General features: G+C 41.1%; 4 protein-coding genes across 4 annotated transcripts in view; all 4 read left to right on the top strand.

Annotated features, from left to right (window-relative positions):
- Positions 1-473: 473 nt before the first annotated feature.
- On the top strand, positions 474-15,269 carry slc39a8 (solute carrier family 39 member 8). The gene is made up of 8 exons (XM_079528014.1): positions 474-1,020; positions 1,590-1,755; positions 3,804-3,973; positions 4,098-4,220; positions 5,090-5,260; positions 13,341-13,548; positions 13,795-13,979; positions 14,932-15,269. The coding sequence occupies exons 1-8, from the start codon at positions 793-795 to the stop codon at positions 15,076-15,078; spliced, it is 1,398 nt and encodes a 465-aa protein (XP_079384140.1). The 5' UTR covers positions 474-792; the 3' UTR covers positions 15,079-15,269.
- A 413-nt stretch (positions 15,270-15,682) lies between these two features.
- Positions 15,683-19,235, top strand: nat8 (N-acetyltransferase 8). Its single transcript, XM_079527934.1, has 2 exons — positions 15,683-15,838; positions 18,240-19,235. The coding sequence occupies exon 2, from the start codon at positions 18,254-18,256 to the stop codon at positions 18,926-18,928; it is 675 nt and encodes a 224-aa protein (XP_079384060.1). The 5' UTR covers positions 15,683-15,838; positions 18,240-18,253; the 3' UTR covers positions 18,929-19,235.
- On the top strand, positions 19,213-20,930 carry LOC306941802 (putative N-acetyltransferase camello; the record flags this gene model as incomplete). Its single annotated transcript, XM_079527444.1, has 2 exons — positions 19,213-19,313; positions 20,318-20,930. 2 exons carry the CDS (start codon positions 19,213-19,215, stop codon positions 20,928-20,930), a joined length of 714 nt encoding a protein of 237 aa, XP_079383570.1.
- Positions 20,931-21,638: 708 nt separating this feature from the next.
- dctn1b (dynactin 1b) overlaps positions 21,639-24,532 on the top strand; it is a gene marked incomplete at its 5' end in the record, with an annotated part of 54,853 nt that continues 51,959 nt past the window's right edge. Inside the window, one exon of the mRNA XM_079527933.1 lies at positions 21,639-21,763. The remainder of the gene's footprint in view (positions 21,764-24,532) is intronic.

Raw genomic sequence — 24,532 nt, 5'->3', positions numbered from 1 at the left:
TGATAAGCCCTATTTTGAAAAACTGCACAAAATAAACCAAACTGGTAAATCTGTGTTTTTCAAACATGTAGGCTATGTTATGTAGGGTATGCTATGCATTGCTCTTTAGTCACCACGTGGAGGCAGCCAGAACAAGCAATCTTGCGTTTTGTCATACACGCTCAATTATGTTGTAGAATGTAGATTAGTTTCATGTCCAGCTCTTTCATAATTGATTGATTCCACAAACAAGTTGAAACAATTAACTGTCAAGTGGCAGCGTTAAACGCCGAGTCACGTCATTGCTTCTTTTCATCTAAATGCCAATACCCCCCCCCCACCCACCTTTAAGTCTGAGTGAGCACGCTGAATGCCAAGTGAGAAAGTCACTCACAAAGGAACCCATTGAAAAAGTCACTGTAGCTGTGCGCGGCGCTATACTAGCCTACATGTGGTCGGTACGCTCAATGGGTCGGTCACTTCACATTTCGCTTCTCCGTCTCTCAGCGTAGCTGCCGAGGTGAACTTTGAACCAATGGGACGTAAACTAATCTAACCCAGATAGCCCTATGCTGATTATTTTATTGAGTGAATATACCGGGACGGGATTTGGAAAATCTGCAGTTGAGGAGGTAGTACATGGTGAAGCTACGATGGACCTGGACTATATAGGAACTTCAAGGACAGTATGTGCTTGTATAAGTTTCTAGTCCAAATAAACGGTATTTAGCAATATTGGGTTAACATTAGCTGGCACCCACCGCAGGATCACAAACAAGATTCAACGAGCCATTTCACTGCAGACCGGTAACAATGTATCCTCTCAGATGTTTGATCACATGCGCGATACTTTTTATTTCCAAAACGCAAGGTATAGATGTGGACGACCAGGATGGTCATCATGGATATCTTGATAATATCCTGCGCTTTTATGGCCAAAACAAGTCAATTTCAAACAAGAATCTTGAAAACTTAGTGCAAATAATAGCAGCAAGAAGACCAGAATTAATAGCCGAGGGAAACCCACTCGCAGATTTAGAGGTAAGTGCTTCCTTAAAAAATGTTTTTCCTCCAGTATTTTTCTGATTTGTAACCTGATCTAAATCACAATGATCGAGGTTAATACGTTATAGATGCGTTATGTTTACTAGGCTACAGTTTGTTTGCTTTTGTTTTGACAGTAGTTGACCAAGCAAGAAAAACAAATGCTTACACTATGTTAGATTGATTGAACATTTTATTAACAGTTTGCAGAATTACAGTACATTTCAAGCACAAACTCAATACAAAGGCTGTTAACTGTGAGTCGACGACCCAATTAAGCATTACACTTGTTTACAACAGGGTCCACCATGTTCAATTCATCAAAACATTTAGAGACGTACAAATAGACACTTCTATATAGACAAAGAACAGAACAGGAATTCATCATAAAATAGAACATCTAGTCGCCTATTTGTATTTAATAGATTAGCATTTTGATGTTTTTGACTATTCACATAGACTAGACATGCTTACTGTATATTGGAATACATGCGTACATGAATCTTACTTTGTTTTAACTTTCCTCTATCCAATTTTCTATCAATACCTCTCCCTCCCCTCACCAGTGTCCTTCGGTGCAGCAGATCTTGTCCCAGTATGGGCTCAACAATGTCAGCCAGGCGCTGACAGTGGAACATCTGGAGAGAATCTGCCCTGCTGTGTTGACTCAGGTGCTGCTGCCCTCCTGTCCCTATAACGCCCCCACGTTGCCTCAGCCTGGTGATTACACTGGTGAGCAGTTGCTTCACAGTGCTGTAGTAGACAGTGGTTTTCAACCCTTTTCATATTAAGGCCCATTATTCATTCAGCATTCGATGAGATTTTTCCTCCAGACCTCAGACCACTGGTTGAAAACCACTGCTGTAGGAGCCTACTACCATAGATGTCTCCAAGCATTCCAGTTTTCAGACTGAAAACTGACTGAAGGCTTTCTTATTCATAAGACATTCTCGCCTAGCAGCACAAATGTTCCACTTAGAAGGGCAGGGGACTGTCATGTTGGATTGAGTCACAACATGGTGGTTTTATTGGTTTTGGCACAACTCATGTAAAACCACACACATCCAGTTATCAACCTGAATACGTGCTGGGCCATTAAGAGGACAAACAAACAAAATTGATGCCTAAGAGATGCCTAAGAGAAATGGGCTATGAATATGATACAACATGTTGGGTCATTATGACCGTGGATAAATAGAAGACTGCTTACTTCGTATCCCCCCCAGTGGTAAACTGTGAACAAAGCAATAAACTCAAATGGAAACGTTTGTAAAACAGCTTGCTGCTCCAACTTGTGGTCAGAATGTTGTGTTGTGTTTGTGTTTTGCACACTAAACGTAGTGGAGCAGCAAACTTGTGGAGACTTTTCCTTTTGATCTTGCACTGCAAATAGTTTTGTTCAGCACTGCCAATAGTGCAAAAAAAAGAGCTGCATACTGTAGCACTCTTTTGAGTAACAAAGCAGTAAACTCATATTTTTGTTTTGTTTCTCTTATAGCATTCATAAGGCTGTTTGATTTTTTAAATGTTTGTGTTTGCATTAAAGTAAGCATAGGGATAAATATTTATTTCTCTGAAATAATGCTCCCCAGCCCTTTCTTCCACATTCTTGCATGTAACCCTAATGTAGCTTATGATCCTCAGGTTTTGAATATATAACCCAGACAGAGAGATAAATTGCATTCTCTTTATTCAAGCACAAAATAGTTAGGTGTAGTACCGATGGGGAGAAATATTAACAACTTACATAATTGCACATTACATACCAACAAATTATACACCTGTGTTGTTTGATCTCAGAGTCTGCCTTCTAAACAAGCCCTGCCATTGTGTCCTTATGGAAATTGGCAAAGCATAGACAGAGGGAATGAAACAATTGTTCTTTTATCTCTCATTCTCTCTGAGAGAAAGGACATCATTCTGTCTAGCTGGGAAGCAGAGACTGTACATGCATCCAGCTGATGACAGCAGTAAGGTTTCAGTGTCACATTCCAGCAGTGCTCTCCTGTGGCGGAGGAAAATTAAAGCTTCACAAATGGCCTCAAATTGACTCTTGGACCCATTGATCTGCCCTCAAATATCACATTCCCTGCTTCAGTTCTGTTGACTGTGCAGGTTATAATTAGATATAATCAGGGTTTGATTTGCTGGGGCAGGGGGGGGGGGGTATTGTGCAGTCAATGAAGAGCCAGAAATACATTTACAGACATCATTTAATACTGTGATCACGATTAATAATTGGGATTTTCATGTCTACACCTGCATTAATAACTATCATTCTACCACCACTTGTTCACTGTAGGTTCACCATTTTGTATGATGCAGGCTATTTTCTGTACAAGCTTAATGAAACTGTTATTCGTCTATAGTACTCAATTTAATTTCCCTACAATGAATAACCACTTTCAGCCTGGTGCTGAATCAGCCACATTTTGGCTGAAGGTATGTTGCTATTTCACAAGAATTCAATACACATTTTATCGCTGGTGCAGGACAAAATAAGTAAGGTCAAGTAAAGAAGATTCCACAACAGCTTGCTGCTCTACCACATTTACTGTGCAAAAGCATTTTGACCACAAGTAGGACATAATCTAATGAGGTTATTGTCTGTTTTTTACTTTTTTCACTGTTCATTTCTATTCTATTTCAAAGAGAGATTCGGCATCAAAGTCATCAACGTGTGCTGAGCCCCTGTGCCAGGAGAATTGAAACATTATTTGGCCACACTGTATGACTGTACCATTCATCATGAAACTCTTTTGTTCTCGTCTCCCTGACAGTGTGGGGTTATGGGTTCCTGTCTGTCACTGTGATAAACCTGGCTTCACTGCTTGGTCTCCTGCTGGTCCCCTTCACAAAGAAATCCTATTTTCCCAAATTGCTTACTTACTTCATCGGCCTTGCCATAGGGACGCTCTTTTCCAATGCTGTTCTACAGCTCATACCAGAGGTTTGTAAGATGGCGATACAAATTACATTTATTTGAAGTTATGAGACCAGAGCTTGTATTTATACTTTTGATTAATTTACAATGCATACAGATACAAGGCTAACATTGTCCTAAAATCACACAGGCCCTGGGTTTTGATCCAAAAACCGATAACTACGTGGGAAACGCTGTTGGAATATTTGGTGGATTTTACCTTCTATTCCTCGTGGAGAAAATATTGAAAATGGCCTTGGGAGTAGAACAAGAGGTATGTGAATGTTAAAAGAGAATTCCATGCTAGAAGGCTTTCTTACCTTATTTGTAGTTGTTACGTCCCCACCAAAGAGGTCCAGGTGTTATTTTGTGCAAACGCGCATTATTGGCTATTTCCCCTACCATAAGCCCTCAATGAATTTAATTGAATTGCATTGAATTGAATGGGGCATTGGGGTGTTGTGCTAATTCCTTATTTCCATCGCTCAAAAATCTATTTTTTTGTATATATCCTCTCTTCATAATGTAAATAGTATCCCAAGCGGCACACTTTACTACTTATTTCGATGGAAATAAGTGAATTAGCACAAAAACCCAACCCCCATTGAGGGCACTAGGGAAAATAGCCAATAATGCACTTTTGCACAAAATAACACCTGGACCTCTTTGGTGGGGACGTAACAACTACAAATAAAGGTAAGAAAGCCTTCAAGCATGGAATTCTCCTTTAAGGATTGCGTGTTCATAATCGTGTCTGTGTGAATGTATGGATCTTCGAAATGCTCTCTGTGTGTTCGCATACGTGTGTTTGATTGTGTGTGTGTGTTGGGGGATGGAATGGAACAGGGGACTGCATATTATGTATATTTTAATTTATATATTCTCTTATGACTGTTTTATGTATTTGTACTTTGGCCACCTGAACCCGTTTACAAGGGGTGAAGAATTCGTAATTAATGGCATATTTTTATTGATTTATAGCTGACATATTGATTACATATGTATTAACAATCTATAATTAGGCACTTCACTTTGATACTGAAGAAATTACCCTCTAATACTCCCCCCCCCCCTCTCTCTCTCTGTCATACTATTTCACTTTTCCAACCAATTTCCTGGTGTAATGAACTTGCCTCCCTTTAGCATGGGCATAGCCACTTCTCCCCTCCTGAACTGCCGCAAGGGAACGCCTTCCATAATGGGGATATACTGGAGAAAAAAGAGTGCATCACCCTGACCAACGTCAACACCATAACTACAGACAAGACCTGTTCAAATCCTGCCCCTCAACATACAGAGGTGACACCCTCTCAGGTACCAATAAACTCAGCTCATCCAGGGTGTATTCACTGATGATATATTAGAAAATGTTGGAAGTGGGATAATATTACGCATGATTTTTTAAGTGGTGATCAAATCTACCTAATTGCATAGGAGCCTTGCCTTGTTTCTTTCTAGCAGTCTGCATTTTAGTGTAATCTACTACAACATTACCTTTCTCTCTTTTGTATCAGGTGTCTCAATCTCACCACATAGAATAGGCTTCTAAACACAAGTAAGACGAGTAAATTGCAATAACAACAATTAGAATAAATGACGTACTTTTTTTAAAGGTTTTTTTAAGTTTTTTTGGAAGGTTATTTTTTAAAGTTTTTTCTTTTAAAGTTTTTTTTTAAGTTACGTTTTTTTTAAAGTTAAGTTTGTGTGCGTGTGTGTGTGTGTGTGTGTTTTGTGTGTGATACAGCTGCGCCCTCTGGTGGCGGGCGGGTGGTGTTACAGCGTGACGCGCACACACACACAGACAGACAGACACACAGACATGTTCTGCTAGGTCTCATAGTTAGTGCTCATTGCGTTCGCAATTAGCCAGTAGCCACTGAGGTGAGAGCCCCAGCCCTTCCATTAATCTGCATGTTGAAAACATAAAGCATTTTGTTTATGATATCATTTTATCAGGCATCTGGGTGTGATGCGTGATGTGGGTGTTATTGGGTCCTATAAATAAGTACAATGTTGCTCAATGCTCACCCCATCAAAGGCTTGTAAAACAACGGTCACAAGTAAATATGGTGGCTCAAGAGGTAGGGTGGTCGCTCAAGCATTTTGGGGCGCAGTGGCACAATCAGCGCTGTCATCTCACAGCTAGAAGGTCCCGGGTTCGATTCCCGCCGGGGACGGTGGGGGGCGTGTTCTCTCCTTTGCGTCATCAGCGCCCATACCCTAGGTGGGGTTGGCGAAAGGGCCTCTCTGTGCGGAGTTTGCATGTTCTCCCCATGTCCCCTAGGGTAGGTACCACGTGAATCTTTTCTACGTCCGAGCATAGACATGGTAACAGCCTGCCTCTGATTGGCCTACCGACACTGCCCGTCTTTCCCCCATGGTCTCACCAGACTGTCCTCCGAGAAATGGGTGTGTTCTGAATATAGTGTTGGTGTTGATTATCGTGTATTAATCTAATTATAGTAAACTAATACTATTATACTAAAATAGATAAAGAATCAATGGAAAAGAGACCTTACAGTACAATAATGTTTCAAGTTTACACATACAAGTTACGCTACAAATAAATTACACAATAATCAACACACTTTATTTAGAACACATCAATCATTCCATCAAAGCAAACGGCATAAACAATATTATCGCGGCAGACTATCCAGCATGTATCCTCCAGTGTCGGTAGGCTAATCAGAGGCAGGCGGGCGTTACCATGTCTATGCTCGGATGTAGAAAAGATTCATGCTGTAGGTACCCTCACTGGGCCTCACAAAAAACATGCAGTAATCATGGTCTCTATAATGCTCTGGTCAGCCTGATGGAGGGGAAAGGAACTGGTTGGAATAACATGTTCCTTCCGCTACATCCTACCAGGGAAACTCCCCCGTCAGGTGATAAGAAGCGGCCTTCTCACTCCTCATGCATTGAAGGAAGCATGAGCTCAGTTCCTTCTCACTCCTCATGCATTGAAGGAAGCATGAGCTCAGTTCAGGCCACTCCTCATGCATTGAAGGAAGCATGAGGAGTGAGTCAGTTCAGGCCTCCAAAGGTTGGTAGAGGGAGAGTAGTGCCCAGGGTTACAGTTTAGGCATTGACACTGGGTAAACAAAAAAAGAAACCTTTTCATTTAAAAAAAGAATTGAATCCCTATCCGAGTGGATTTTGGGTACCCGTAATTTCCGGACTATAAGCCACACCTGAATATAAGCCGCACCAGCTAAATTTAGGGGGAAAAATAAATGTGTACATATACAAGCGGCACTGGACTATAAGCCGCAGGTGGCCATAGAGATAGATTTAGAAGGTCCCCTAGTGGCCGTTAGCTGTAAAAATCCATAGATTAGCCACACCGTTGTATAGGCCGCAGGGTTCAAAGCATGGGAAACTAGAAAAAGTGCCCTTCTGGGCACAGGTCTCCACCAGTGTGTGTGATGTTTGGCAAAATGTTTAGGAGTAATATATAAACGTGTGTGTGTGTGTGTGTGTGTGTGTGTGTGTGTGTGACGCGGCTTGGCCTGTTGTAGCGCCACCATGAGGCTGATTTGAAAACTGTCAAGTGGCATTTCTTCCTCAGCCTAGTGGGAATATGCATGCACAGTTTCACCGCAATCGGACGCTGCGTTGAGTAGTTGTGGCGATTTGTACAAAACGGGCTACTCCTGAAAAGTTTAGAAGCCAATCGTAGCCAATGAGGGTGGATTATGAGAAATCAAACAAACCCGTCTTGATCACATGACTATGGAGAGCATGTGTACTGATTTGCGTGAAATTTGGATAAAATCTGAAGGAGTAATATTAGAAAAATTTGTTTTACATATGTCGGCCTCCTGGTGGCGCTATAAAGAGCAGATGTGAAAAATTCCAGGCAAAGGTTTTTCCTTGGCTTCTAGGGAGTTGGCATACAAAGTTATCCACAGATCCATGCAGTTAGAGGTAAAAACACTTTTCGGCCAGTTATAGTTGAAAATGTTCACGTGGCATTTCGTCCTCGGCCTAGTGGGAATGTGCGTGCACAATTTCACGGAAATCACACGATGTGTTCATGATTTGCAGCATTTCGTTTGAAACTGAGCACTCCTGCGAACTTTGGAAGCCAATCTTAGCCAATCAGGATGGAGTCTGAGAAATCTGAAAGACCTGTTTCGTTGAATGGCTCTAGAGAGACTGTGTACCAATTTGTGTGATGTTTGGACAAAATCTGTAGGTGTACTGTCCAAAAACTTGTTTTGCACAAAGCGGCCTCCTGGTGGCGCTATAACAGGCCGTTCTGGAAATTCTGGGGCAGAGGTTCATCGTTGGCATCCAGGGAGTGTGTGTGCAAAATGTGGTATTGACCGGGTTAACGGTGTCAGAGATTAGCTGTTCACAGACGGACGGACGGACACACGGACACACGGACGGACGGACGGAGTGCAAAACATACTCTCTCCCCATGCCTTCGGCCTGGTGGAGACAAAAAGTAGCGTCTTATAGTCCGGAAATTACGGTAGTTCAAAACCAAATAACAAGCAAATATTATCTTTAACACCCAAAATCCTAATCTGCTCCACTTAAATAGGGATTCAAACTTTGAACTCTTGGGCCCTGGGAATTGGAAGGTTTCTGGTTTAATCCTGACTCCTCTGGGCAGTGTAATTGGGTGTAGATATTTAACCCCTAACTCTTCTCCGGGTGCTGTTCAATAACGCTTACTCCTCCCAATGCATGCTATGAGTTAAAGTCAGATATGCACATCTGTTGATTTCAGCCCAAGTGTATTTGGCCTATGAAACTACCTTCCTCTAACTAAAAGCAAGTAGGCATAACTAGTATCATGTTGCTGTCTGCTAGGGCAGACCAGTTAATGTTTTTGACCCATGTCAGACACGAAACAAACACGATGGCAAGTTATTGCCATCGTGTTATTGATTGAACTGTTATCTGTGACATGGAACGATTAGAGGAGTGGCGTTAATGTTTAACTGTGAATTCTCCCTCCCTGTTGTCACATTGAGAAATAAGTCTCTTTAGGATCATACTAACTAAACAAACAGAGGGAGTGGTGTCACACAGAAGCTCAAGGAATTGTACCAAGATGAGACAGAGACTCCCTCACCACCACAAACTGCCCCCTTGGATAAATGCAGGAATTGTCTGGGTTGCACACAAAGACCCCTTTTTGGCAGTGGCCGATAATGGGTTGGTTTGTCATGGCGGAGTGTCGCCAACTGAGTGCCATTAGCCCTGTTTGGTTCCGAAGAGTCTCAGGTTTTGCTTCAAGGAAAGTTATGCCATTATGTTTGTAATTCGAAGAGTTCTGTTTTAAATACCACAGAACTGAGATCTGAAAAACAAGCAGTACTTGAAGTTAAACTTTCCACGGTCTCTCTAAAATATAGAAAATGTTTAGCAGTCTTTCTAGGTTCAAGGTTTCTTTATTCTTGCATCTTGTGTATGCGTACATAAGAGTCAAAGGAAAGAAGAGAGCTGCACACTGTTGGCTCCCTTTGTCGGTTACATTTTTTTTTCCAATTATAGAGTGATGTTTCGAGCCCGTGATCTTGGGTACATACTGTATACAACAACAAAGAGATAACAAAAAGAGGAATAATTTGAGAATCAAAGAATAGCAGCAGTATCAAGAATCCAGTTTGTCTGCTGGTCCTAAACGCTCAATGGCCCCTACACTTTTAAAGTTGTCGGCGAGTCATCAGATGTGTTTCACACTACAGGAGTCTTTTTTTTTAAAAATCGACTCATTATATCTTTGTGGTTTTCACACTAAACGATTGATCGCCGACTAGGGATCACACACTGCAAGAGTTCACCAAGATGCGATCCAGACCCGATACATATAGGCTACATTAGTTTTTTATTTCAATTAATTTTGACATCTCACGTATAGGTGCAGGATCCCGTGATGTATGCGCAAGACCGTCAGGACGTCTCTCTCTCTCTCTGCGCACGCACACCACACACACACAGGAACACAGGGTGAAATAGAGCGATACAGGAGTCAGGAAGCTAAAATCTTGATTTTCATTAAATCATTCTCTATCTCTGTGTATCCCTCCACACACACACACACACACATACACACACGTCAGGACTTTGGCGCTCTGTATTGTACCGACCCACTGTTTCCAAAAGATTTGGACACCACAGCAACTCATTTTAAAAGGTACCATTTCAAACTGCACACCGCATACAAACTGACTCGTTTTTTAACCAAAAGGAGTGCATATATTTTCCTTTTCCATTAAGTCCGTTAACATAAAGATGGAGTGCCACAACATTTTTATTTTTCCAGTTTTTCATGTGTTTATGAGGTGACAGTACTTCATTAGACACCCTGGAGTCGTTTTTATGTGCAATGATGTACTTTGTATTTAGGGTTTCTTCCTGGAGGCTGAACCCTTGACAGTCAAACGGGCCAATGAAATAAACAGTAATATAGTGACATCACACTATCAGCCCCTCCCTTAACCCCTCCCCCTTTATCATACAACTACAGCTGTGGGTGCAGCTTCAGTTCAGGTGGATCACCACCCATCACCACCTACCAGGCAAACCAGGCATACTTAAAGGACCACTTCACCACTTTTCAACTTCTCTTCCTATAATTGGTCCTAACTAATGTTCATGATAAAATACCACCATTTTTTTCTACTCAGTCTGTGTCTCATAGGAAGGCTGTGGGCAGTTCAGAAACCCGTCCACCAGTGACATCATCGATGGTGAATCCAAGCTAATAGAAACAGCCGGCTTTCTTTTCCTGAAAAGTTGCAATGCAAAAGTTGAAGCCATCGTTCTCACGATAATACAAATCTAAATATATTTTAAAACAAATCTTGTTTAAAAAGAAATCTGCCTAATGATGATGTCACTGGTGGACGGGTGTCCGAACTGCCCAAAGCCCTCCTATGAGACACAGACTGAGTAGGAAAAAATGGTCGTGTTTTATTATGAACATTAGTGAGGACCAATTATATGAAGCGATGTTGAAAAGTGGTGAAGTGGTCCTTTAATGAACTGGTGGGCGTGTCCACATAAAAGCATGATTTTAACAAATACTGTACACTTTTTGGAAAAAGTTCGTCGTCATTATAATAATACCTGATGATCATCATGATCATTTTAGGGTGGAAAGAAATCGTGGTACTCCATCTTTAAGTCACAATCTCTGTCACACACACTGCAAATCCTTGCATGATATTATCTCCAACAGTGCATGCATTAAAAACACATGCACACAAACTCCGCCCCACACACACACACACACACACACACACACACACACAGAGACAGACAGACAGCACGTGGTGGCCCAAATGTTTGCACTGCAGCGTAGATTCAGACGGTTTTAATATCAACATAATTCAAGTGAGAGTCAAATATCAAACCTGCTAGATATTCAGAAACGGTCGGGTAGGTATCGGCGAGCGCTTTTATCGCCGCTGGATCTTCTTGCAAAGCCTTTCACACACAGCGATCAAAACCTTGGCGATCAAATTGATTGATTGAAATATTTATTAACAGTTTGCAGAATTACAGTACATTTCAAGCACAAACTCAATACAAAGGCTGTTAACTGTGAGTGGACGACCCAATTAAGCATTACACTTGTTTACAAGAGGGTCCACCATGTTCAATTCATCAAAGAAGCCCGATCTTGCATCAGATCGGGGATTTTGTCGGCGAGCACTAAAAAAGCTCTCCGACAGAATAATCGGAGCAAATATCGTGCAGTGTGTAGGGGGCATTTGAAGGTACTATGTACCAGGTTCTTATTCCTAAGTTGTAAACATCTATCTGTGCCAATGTCCTTGACATCGTTTATCACTACTACTACTACTTGGTCTAGCAAGGAGTCAATTTTTAAAGCTACAATCCGGGAATTATGTTACTGAATACAATAAAATAAAAGTATGTAATACAAATATACAATATTATTATAGATATCATCTGGGATACATGCTTACCCTTGCTCTTCTGTCTTTGTCTTCTTATAAATCAGTTGGACCAACATGCAATAGACTTGACACTGCCAGGTAGTACTGAATTTGTGAAATGTTGGATGTGTGAATGCTCACAACAAGCGAGTAGTGGGCCTGTTGTAGCCTGGCTAATAAACCAGACTCAAATAGGCCTGTTGATGTTGAAGTATTCATTAATTTGGCAGCTTTTATTAGTAGTAGAGTGAAGTTAGAAATATGTTCACAGATTCAAACTTGATCAATTAGCTCAGAAGCAAAATTGGTAGCAATTGCAAGTTTCAGAACCTACAGTAGATGAATACAGGTTTGTTGTATTTCAACACTGTTCATGTCTTTTTTTAGTTAACCATGTTATTTTTCACAAATTGTAACATTTGAGCTTCTATTATTTACATAGTCCTGACCTAGCAGTTTGTTGTGCATGGTTGGATTTATGGATTTATGGAATTAGGAAATATGCCTATGCACATATTTCACATTTCATTTTCATATCTGTCATGTTCTGTGGAAGGTAAAACAGATTTAGTCTCATCCAGGCATCTCTCCCTCACATCTCTCCCTCCTGTCATTAATTGGGAGGAATTAACGCAAGCCTCCTGTATGCTTTGCTTAGGCACCTAAAACAAGCAGGAGCAGATGGCACATCTGATACGGACAATCACCTTTATTTGCTACTGTGCATGTATGAAAGGGCAACTCCGGACAATGTCCCGAGACTCCCGACCGCCCTGATTCATCTCAAAAGCGGCTTCTGTGTCACTTTTATGGTTCAAGTCAAAATAGTTTATTGGGGGAAAGTTGAACAAAGACAGGGTTAATACAGCCTCTTCCTGGATCAGAGTAGTTGCAGCTTGTATTGCATATGGACAAACAGAGTTTATATGATACACAGGAGAGAACCCGAGGAAATGGAACATTGCAGATTTTACAAGTCTTAACTTGGCGGTTCAACAGGTTGTACCGCCTGATGTGTGATCCACCGATAAGAGTGGATGCCTTCTGGGGAGAGACTACTAGCTTATATAGCCCATATGTATGTGGGCTAATCAGCTCTCCCAGGTTTAACTCCCAGGTACTGATTCAACTTGCGTATTGGGACATACCTTCCTTTGATCAGGATATGCGCTGTCCGTGGTACTGACTTCTCTCCCCAGGCCTCTGCTCCGCCTGGTGGTTGGACTTGGAGGTTCAGGCCACAGTTTACCTGTGATAAAAGTCTATGACTGTTCTGTTGTCAATCTACCTCAGGAAACTATTATTAAATGCATTCTGCATTTCTATGTTGTTACAATTTACATGTGTGAACTCTTTATTATAAGTTTCAAGTTATTGGCCCATCACTCGGTTTAGTCTTTATTCTGTTTTTACGTATGTGTCGCTTTTTAACCTGCTCTCTCTCCTTTGGGAGGTCTTCCCTACAGGAGGTCCAGGTGTCTGGTGTGATGTGCCACTGGCTTAGAGGGCAGCATGTTTCCAACATAAAGACAGTGGCATGGATGATCACCCTGAGTGATGCCGTGCATAACTTCATAGATGGACTAGCAATCGGTGCCTCCTTCACAGTGTCTTTGCTGGCGGGATTCAGCACCTCCATTGCAATTGTGTGCGAGGAGTTCCCACATGAGCTAGGTGAGTTTAGGAGCACTGGTATACATTGTTAGTGGGAATGAAAACGTAGGCGCCCCACCAAAAGAGGTGGCCTCCAGAAGCAAATTCAAAGGAAAACTGTGCTGTTTTTTGGGGGTGGGTTCCCAGATTGTTACACGACTGACCAAACATCACAAATTCTACAATATATTTTTCAAAGGAGAGGCCGATTTGTTCCAAAACTTCCATCAATCCTTGGTTAATCTACCGCTCTCTTTCCGGCTTCAGGTGACTTTGTGATCTTGCTGAATGCTGGTATGAGTGTACCACAAGCCATATTCTTCAACATGCTATCAGCCATGTCCTGTTACGCCGGCCTTGCCTTTGGTATCCTGCTTGGAAGCAACTATGCCCCCAATGCCATTTTTGCTATTGCTGGGGGCATGTTCCTGTACATTGCACTGGCAGACATGGTAAGAAATATGATTGTCATACATGGGGAATTGGGTTTGCCAATTGACAAAAGTAAAGAATACAGAACATAGGAGAGGGAAGAGGAATCGGGGACTCTTGGTATTTTACAGTAATGTAGGTTGTGTAGTGTAACTAATTGACAAATAACTTCAGTCGTTTGATTTAGGCTGTAGTCATCCTCCTGTTTGCTCCCCGGCAGAATATATCAAAATAGCAGTATATCTAGTGGCACAAGCATATCTTATATTTAATATATAGGCAGTAGTGATGGGAGATTAATCGGCAAACACATCGGTATCAGCCGATTTTAGTTGTTTTTAGATTAACGGGCATCGGTTCGATTAATCAATCAGACCGATTAATTAATCAGTCCGATTAATTGGTCTGTCTTTACAGATAAACACGCCCAAAGTAACAGCTTGAACAGATCTACAAGCTCACAATATTAAATATAAAGGTATTAAAGTTAAATCTGACTTGCCTAAGCATGCAGTGCAGACACCCTGTTACATGTTTTTTTCAGAATGGACAAAATTATTATAATTTTTCAATACAGAATTAGATCATATTGACATCGGTAATGTCGGTTATCGGCCATGACAGCAATTAATTATATCGGATATCGGACAAATGTCTCATCGGCACATCCCTAATAGGCAGTGTTTTCACTCTGACCCACTGCAATGATGAGGGTCTTTGCTGAAGGAGTGCCAGTGTAATGCCTACAATGTTAAACTGTAGAAAGTCATAAACACAGCCCATAGTCCATAATTTATCATTTACTTAACTCGGATCAGAAGCTGAAGCTATTGCCTTTCTTGGAGCTATGTCTCTCCAGAGGGTGCACACATGTCATTACTCCCTAGGTAGGCTGATGTCAAAACATAATGGCTGTATGTTGCCCATGAAAGGTGTTAGACAGGAAACTGAATATCAATGCTGTCTTTTCAGTTCCCAGAGATGAACAACATAATGAAGGAGCAAGAGCGAACCAGTTCCAAGATCATCATCTTCCTGATTCAGAATGCAGGGCTTCTAACTGGCTTTACTATCATACTACTGATAACTTTGTTTGCTGGGGAAATCAACCTTGGTTAAGGAGAAAGGAACACAGAGGAACATATGAACATACAAATGGAAAGAAAGAGCATTAGAACAGAGAAGTGGATCTGAGCTTCTGAAAGTGAATGTAAAAATTCTTGTTTTGTACAAAACCAATGTATTTTTGACATAAGAAAGTAGTTAAGTGTTTTTTATCTTTTGACTATCATTGTAGCTGAAAGCTTAGTCCAAAAAGGGAATTAATTTACAATCATTTGGTGTGTGGAATAAAAGCAAATTTGTATTAAAAGGTAAAAATATATATTTTTCTCTCTCTCAATATTATGTTGTGATCTACATTTAGTCTTTAGTTTACACTACACTTATTGGCGTTTCAGTCATTGGCCTTTAAACGAAACGGTCTGTTTGATGTGACAACACGCTGACTGTTTTGGCATCGGTCATTGAGCCTGGGAGTGGGACTGATATGTGATATCATATGGCATTCTGATTCACTGGTGGTCCGTTATTGATTTGATTATTTTCATTGTTGAATTATTATGTCTGAAGTAAATTCCTGCGTTTATCTTGTTGTCCTCCTAGATACATAACAAATGTTACTTTGTTTTCTATTGCGTCATTGCTGTGTCATCCAATCCGCTTGAAGTATTCACTGCACTCCAACAACCAGGAAGTGGTGTACAGTGGTGGTAGTGGTCATCTGATCTATGCAAACTGCAAAGGAAGAACAAGACAAATGACAAACAACAAGACAAAGCGCCAAGTCTGATTTACTTGCACATTTATTTTTAACAAGGTAGGTCATATTCATTCGCACATCATGTTCTTACCCAAAGTCTCTTTCCCCGGCGAGTAAGAATTAAATCTCAGTTTAATACTGAAAGAATGGATAGGCTAGCTGGCTAACTGCGCTAATTTGCAACCAATCGAATGCTTCATATTAGGTTTTTTGTCGGTGTGGTTTTACATGAGATTTGAATGCACGCGTTACTTATTTGAAGAACACAATAATTACCTACGGTTATTATACGATTATCCCCAGTTTATGGAAGTTGAATCTCGACACATTGATTCTGTGTCAATGTTAGCTCTGGTCCATAGCTCTAAGTCTAAACGCATTAGAGCTATGGACCAGAGCTATGTCAATGTTTAACTGTCTGTCTGGCTAGGCTACGCATACAGTAGAGTCTACTGTACTCATTGATGGATACATTTTAGCCTGGAATTGGATAGACTTTAGTTTCTATTATCTGTTGTGTGTAAAACAAAACAAAAAAAGTCTGGACGTGACAACTACAACTATTACTAAAACACTCAGCAGCACGAAGCTCTACTTCTAGAACGTCTCTCAACGTTTTTATTAAACTTTTTTATTCACAAAATGTAGGCCACCACATTGAAACTGCTATTATCCACCGCATGTTGGCCAAATGTACTGGGATTAAAGCTCAGAATGTTATGAAACTTAACAATGTATTAAGAAAGATGGAGCTCTTTTAGATCTTGAAATCTATTAAAAAAGTAACTATTGAGCTCAAAGTGAAAAAATAAAAGTCAGGAGGCTGCTGCAGGCTAGCTGTCCTCTTCACTTCTGGATTGGTCATCACGTTGGATAACTAGAACAATAATTATGGTGAGGTAATTCAGTTCCGTCTTAACCTGACTCCGCCAGACGGGGCAGCAGAGAGTACACTGGGTTCCCCCCCTCCTGAGGGGGGAACCTTTATATACTCTATGGGGCCTGGGGGGAACCCAGTGTACTCTCTGCTGCCCCATCTGGCGGAGTCAGGTTAGTTCCGTCTGCCCTTAGCTCTAATCTGGGGTTAGTACTATACCTCCAGGCTTCCTTGGATGGAGCATGGAGACAGACTATAGGCTATTATCTAGTAGCCATGGTTCACATGACGCTCTTGATTATGACATGTTTCAGGGCTAGATATTTAGAATCTAATTCATTTTAAGAACTGATGCTTTTAAGGTAGGGTAAGTCACAGTGATATGTTTTGGTTAAAATGTTTTTTTGTTCCAAGGTTAAAGCACTATATTCTGATATAGAACTAGTGTACTATAGAGCGTTTGTTCAGTAACGGTAGTCTCTCATTTTCCAGTAGGTGACGAAATGTCAGCTAAACCAGGGAGATAGTGCCCATTTATCAGCTTCATTTTTATACTGTTCCAGTTCCACTTTTGTCTGCTCATTTCTTTGTCCTCACTTCCAATTTAACTTGTTTAATCTGTATCTTGTCAGAGTTCTCCTGATTGGATCAAATTGGTTTCCTGACCTGAAAATGTATTTTCTGTTTAATAAAGAGCTTGAGAGACTCCTGTTAGTAACACTATTCTATAGCAGTGGTTTTCAACCTTTTTCATATCAAGGTCCATTATGTATTGGGCATTTGAGCCATGGACTTTGATGAGATTCACCCTCTCAGACTCAAGACTTAGAATGTTTTGTTATCATTGGATAGGATTTTGAGATTGATGTTGGTACCATATGAGACAACATGCAAACGATCAAAATAACAATTCTTCTACATTCTGTAATTGTGTAGACTTCTTGTAAATTAAGTAATGCTCTTGAGAGCGTAAAATGAAACCAACTCCATCTGTTAACTGGGGACCACCTGGAATCCCCTTAAGGACCACTGGTGGTCCCCGGAGCACTGGTTGAAAACCACTGTTCAATCAGAATATATAGCTGCCAGAAAGAAAATCACTCATCCTACCTTCTTTAATCCAGGTCGAGTTTTACTTTGTTATATATTTTTCCAGCTTATTAAATTAGTTTCCTAGCATCTGTGACCTATTAGAGATTGCAATGCCTTCATCCAGACTTTATCACGCCATATTATAGATAATGAAAGCGATATTTCACTTTCAAACATGTTTTGGGCAATTTTATCGTGACCACCCCAGGCAGTTTTCAAGTTGCTTCAGACACACCCCCTTCTTAGAAACCCATTGTAACTTCAAACTCTATTTTAACCCGTTCTGGTGACTGATGTCCTTCTTGTCCTTCTAATATAATGTGTGAGGGGGACGTGTTTTTTTTTTTTTTTTTTTTTTTAATGCTCACAAAAGCCTGAGTAGACGATAAAATAACACAAAACATGTTTGAAAGTGAAAAATCCCTTGGAAGTCTGTCCATTGAGTGTTTTTCATTGCTCTTATAGCTGTCTTCACTGTTGTATTGAAAGGCAATTGCCACACTATGGCTGGTGTTCAGATCCGGAAGTATCATGATGACGACGCTGAGGCCGTCAAGGACCTCTTCACAATGGGCATGAGTGAGCACATCCCCTCATCCTTTGTGCACCTCCTGAAACAGCCACCGACACAGCTGTTGTTGATGATGGTGGTCTGCGCTCTGCTGACCAGCTCCAAGTCGTTCCTGCTTCCCATCCTCGCAGTGACGCTCCTCCTGGCAGGGATGAGACAGTTTGTAGCCTACATGTTCACCAGCTACATCGACATGTCCCTCAAGAAGGACCTCAATAACATCCAGGAAGCCTACCTGACGAGCAAAGACTCGTTCTTCTGGGTGGCCGAAAGTGAAGGTCGGGTGGTGGGATCAGTGGCCTGCCTGCCTGCAGAGAATACGCCTGGCTACCTGGAACTGAAGCGCATGTCTATAAGCCGTAGTCACCGTCGTATGGGTATTGCTAAGGCTCTGTGCCAGACAGTGGTAGACTTCACCCGTGAGAGAGGCCGTCTGGGGGTTGTCTTGTACACCTCTATAGTGCAGACAGATGCACAGAAGCTGTATGAACACATGGGCTACACAAAGATAAGAGAGTTTGTCATGCCAGATGTGGCAACCAAAATCACTAACTTCACCCTGCTGGAGTACAGACTGGACCTGCAGCAAGACAAAAAGATGGACTGACTGAGTGGAACTGAAAGAGAAAACAGTAACACATTCAGTCTGATCTAATTGACAGTAATTATGAAACGCCTACTCACTCACTCACACACACTGACTGGAAAGCAAGATGAATGGGTCCGACTGCCGTCAATACATTTATCATTATCGGTGGCTTTATTTTTTGATTCATTGTATATTTACATTTTTAACATAGCATTTAAACGATACTAATACTAATTGAGTCGATGTTGGCTTTTATGTGGATTGTCTCCTGGTGGAGAAAGGTCATTGAAACTACAATAAAGATGGCAGTGCATCTAGTAACCAATCCGCTTCACCTTCTGCTTCAATCATTTGATGGTGTGTCACTGTCAACCAATCTGTCCTACCTGGTCTCAATGGAAGAGTAGAGAGAGTCCACCTCCAACCACTTCAATTGTGCTAGTAGTTACTAGTTACAGTATATGGTATACCCTCAAGAAGATGTTTAGTCAAAATGTTTGCTTGCTTAATGGCCATATGAAACATGGCTTTGTGAAACTTTGTTCTTTTTAACTGATTGTTTCACCATGGTTGTCAGTGGCACCTTCTGCAGTACTGCCTGGTGTGCACTCCTCCCTTTGTTTTGCATTTGATTGGTTAAAATGTTTTCTTTAATTAAAATGAGTCCCAGATTTCAGCTTTACGATGTTTTAATTTTTAAAACATTAAATACATTAAATGCAGTCATATAACTTTGAACTACAGTGCCATGCGATAGAAATTAAGGTGACAGTTTATTGTGTAGGGGTTACTTATCTCATTAAAGTTTCATAACGCAAGTTGATGATTCATAGTACTGTATAGAAATGACTGAAATCCAATGCCCCCCCCCCCCCCCCCCCCCCCCTATAAAATGCTATAGTAGATCACCGGTAGTCCTTTCAATTCCATGATTGAATCGTCTTGCTTATGATGAGACTATGTACTCTACTACAGCATTAGGTATTTTAGTTTGGATTTTTATCCAGATGCTGCTCTATTTATTTGTTTTGCTTGAAATGTTAATGAAATATTTATTTTGTTTACATATTGGACACTTAAGACTAAAGTGTGAAAGCTGATTTACACTATTTGCCCTATTATGTTTTTTCTAAAAAGCTTGAATGTCTATGTATTTTTTAAATAATTATTTAGAAAGCATATGTGTGCAGCTGACACTCAACAAAATGCAAAGTAAGGAAGGAACAATGATATTAAAAAAACAGATTTATTGGAATCACTGGGCACTATACAGTAATTAAAACTGTTCTTGACTGGTCTCTGTAAACTTGTTTTCTAGAGTTTATTAATCCCTTAATGGCACTTTGGCAGCATAACATATTTGATCCTATGATTTGAAACAATCTAATCTTTGCGCCTTTGTGCTAGTAAGCTGTCCTCTTCCTTCCAGGCCACGTCAGGGAATGAACAGATGGCCAGTTTTCAGATTCGTCAATACCAGGACAAGGACTATGATGTGGTCAGAGAGGTGTACTCCACAGGTTTCTCCGAGCACCTGAATGCTGTGTGTGTTCAAGCCTTGAAACGGACCTGGGTGCACTTTACCGTGGTCATCTTCATCTTGGCAACTATTGCCTTGTCTGGGTGCCTCCTAACTACCTTACTAGCCACAGTTCTCCTGTTGCTTGGAGCCAGAGAGGTGGTTAGGTACTTGTTCAACCAGGGGGTCCAACTAGGACTCCGGGAGGACCTCTTGGATATTAAGGCTAGCTACATGAAGGAAGGACAAGTGTCTTGTTTCTGGGTGGCTGAGAGTAAGGGCAACATCATAGGGACAGTGGCCATACTTCCCTGTTGTACACAAGTGGGAGCTTGGGAACTGAAGCGGATCTCTGTGAGAACGGAGTTCAGGGGTTTGGGAATTGCTAAAGCACTTTGTCAGACGGCGCTCGACTTTGTTTTGTGTCATGATGTGCAGAATGTTGTCCTGTACACCTCTATGCTCCAAACTGTACCACAAATTGGGATTCTACAAAATTGACGAGTTCATTTGGCCATCTCTGCCAGCCAAGCTGATCAAGTTTATGGTTTTTAAGTATGGCTATAAAGTGCCTCAGAAGGAAAAGTAAATAGCTGTTACTTCTGAAAAGTATAATATGTTCAGTAACGGATCTCCCCATCTCCAACTCTTTAGTTAACAGAAAATTGATTTTCAAGTTGGGACACCATCCAGTCAGGAGAAAGACTTCATACAGTACAGGAAACAAAACATAGGAAACAACGTGACATTGGAAGTGATGATACCAAAATAGAAGACAAAATTGGTCAAAGGAAAGAATACCATCTAAGAATACATGGTTCTCTCTCTTGGTTGGATGAAATTGGTGGTATACCAGATTATAGAGCTTTAACTTTAACAAACATGTTTGTTTTAACCAAATATATCGGTTACCTATTACCTATAGCACCTTTTGTTGTTCATGTAAATTCACTACTACTACTATAGGCCTATTAATATTTGATACATTATGCAATCTTCAACCAATATGCCTACAAATTATTGTCATAATATATTAAAATGCTGTAATTATCATGCCTTGTCTGCTCTTTTTTTATTTACCCCTTTATTTTTTGAGGAATACGATGCACGTGATGTCAAGGCATCATCGATGCCTTGACGGACCATCAAAATGTAATTGGCATGCACAATCAATGATTGACAGTTACCATTACCATGTTGCTTCTTGCTAGCCCAGTCAGGCAATTCGACGGACACCACAGGATGTTGCCATTGTAGAAGTACATGGATGGATTTCCCTAAAAACAACGTGAGGGACGAAGCATAAAGCGGTTTAATTTACACAAGCAAACGAGGTAAGAACCCGCACACAATATCATGCGTAATCGGTGCACACGGGCCACGTTAAGCTGCTGACTATTATGTTTTGCATTCATAAAAATGTCCTCAATTAGTAATTGGTCATTATAAAGCAGGAGCGAGCTAAGGCTAGCTCCGCTAACGCACTGGCGCTAGCAGCTGATCAGGGAGTGTCCCTGTCCCACTGACAGCTCAAAATCAGATGAGAGGGCAGAGGGGCCAAATCTCGGTTTAATGGAAATGACTAATCTAATAAAACTTAATATGGATAAACAATGTGAGTGCAAAGGGTGAAAATGTGTTACAACAATCACACTAGTTTGGAATTGTTTATTTGTGATATTTCTATTATATTATAGGCATTACTTATGGGGGAAGGTCGGTATACGCGGTTCACTTCACGTGGCTGAAATCTGATACACATTTCATATCGTCCGCAGTCTTGGATTGATTATCTCATTTAAACCCATTAGGCGAATATGTACTGTAACGTTATAACGATATTACGAATACGATACCCCAGCCTAGCCCCTTTCGTTTCGGGACCCTTAATACAGAAAAGGTAAACAAGGGCGGCGGGCCACGAAAGGGGCTAACCGATACCCCACCATGAGGACAATGGTTTCCGTACTTGTTAAAACGAATTATTTCTGTTTTTGCTATTCGACAGAATACATACATACCGGATTACCGGTAATTCAAATGGAGGCCTTTGTAATCGCTAGATGGTGCCAGATTACACATTTTGCATCCCTCTCGCCAAATAGAATATACCGTTAGCATTTAGGTTTTTTTTAATGAGAATTAAGGGAATTGCATTTCTTTGATTTAACTACTTTGTCATTGGTGATGTCAGACCATAGTGTGATAAGGAAATCCGAAATTGTGATTGGTTACACACGTTTACCACCTTTTCATGGTGTCTGATTTGGCAGCGGTGGCCGAACGGATAGCGGCGCGGTCTAGATACCGGAAGGTTCCCAGTTCGAATCAGCCGTCCGACACGTTAAAATTACCACCGCTGAAATGCCCTTGAACAAGGCATCAACCACTACGATGAAATGTGTTCTATGAGCAGGGCCTGGCTGGAAACAAGTTCTTGAGCTTAGCCCAGATACCCTGGGTAAATATAGATTTCATTTCATTTCATTTCATTTCATTTCATCAAGATTTATGTAATGAGCATTTTATTCTGGTGCTTTTTCTGTAGCTCTCTCTGTAGACCGACCCTAATGTATCCAACTATACTTCATATTTTGCACATGTAAAATGTTGGGTCACTCATTGATGTCACTCACTACAGATATTTTAACTACATTTCTAACAAATTCATAACAAAAAGTAGGCTACTTTAGTTTTTTTTTATCCAACATTGGCAATGTTGGATATATCACTTACTAGTCTGATCTGTTGAAACACTTCCTATATCCCTGCCTATAGATTTCCCCCCATCCCTATCTATCAATCTTTAACTTGATGCTGTGTGAGCCATATCAAATGACATTGTTGTTACTGTCACAGGAACTACCATTTAGCTCAGGTGTTCTCAAAGTTAACATTAGATTCATTAATTTAATTGAGGCTATACTTACTACTTCATATTGGAACCACATGGGTTGGTATAGACTAGAGCGTCGCAGTACCGCCCCCTTTCATGACGACACCAGGCCCAGGAAATTAATCCTGATTTGAGTCATGATTTGTCACGACAAGAGTTGGCTTTGTCCGCGGCGTAAATGTCTTTAAATAAATACTTTCTGAAAAGTCTATGAGGAAAATGAAGGGGATTTCTTTTCCAGGTCTCTCGAGGGGGCGGGACTGCGACGCTCTATAGTGGCATTATCAGTACGCAAGTTATGCTTGCTCTTCCTCCAGTTGTCTCTATCATGCAGGAGTGCAGATCCTCTGCTGTTATGAGACCGGGTGTCCCTCTTGAGCTAGTCTACACATACTGTATGACAGCCTTCTTCGCCTCAAGACAGTGGCCAGCAGGCTTCAGATGAGTCGACACTCATTGTTCATGTCTATTATTCTCAGGGTGTCGTCGAAAAGGTCCATGTTGTGCGTAGTCCTGCCAGGGTCTGTGTGCATTGTGCTGCGTGAGGGCATATAGCAGCCATAATGACTTCTCAGACTTGGTCATGAGGCTCCACTCTAGGACTGACTGATTGTTTAGTGAAACAGTGACCCTCTTTGAGTGTTAATTAATGCTGTGGAGTGTTGACCATGCAAGTCCCCGTCTGGTCTTGACTCTCTTGAGGTCCTTCTCACTGGAGTCGATGTAGTCACCAAGATGAATGTCGGGCACAGTTCTTAGCAACATGTCATCTCTTGGTTTCCTTGGTGTCGAGATGCTGTCCTATCCTCCTACACTGACAATAGTAGTGTGTAGGCCTGCTTCACTTTATCTGAGACTAGCATTCTGTCATCAGCGAAGTCCAGGTCAATGATATTCACTCGCAGTCTCTTGCATGAGACCATGGTGAAGTCCAGCTCTTCCTCTCCCTCCGATATCTCTCTCTCTCCTCATCACGCAGTTAAGTGCTCAATAGTGTCATCGGGCTGCTGCTGACCTGCCTTGGTGTGTCCATAGGACAGCACACAGCCACAGTTTTCACAAGCTTATCAGATATGTATCCCAATAATCCCATATCTCTGAGTATATCCAGCATATTTCTCCTGCGGACGGAGTCAAACACTGTGCGTCAATGAAGGTAACTCGAGCTTAATAGACATTTTTCCACATTAAAGTTTATATTAAAGTT

The sequence above is a fragment of the Electrona antarctica genome, assembly GCF_951216825.1.
Source record: "Electrona antarctica genome assembly, chromosome: 18".
Lineage (NCBI taxonomy): Eukaryota > Metazoa > Chordata > Actinopteri > Myctophiformes > Myctophidae > Electrona > Electrona antarctica.
The sequence above is the reverse complement of the archived record's forward strand: the minus strand, read 5'-3'. Positions and strand labels throughout refer to the sequence as shown.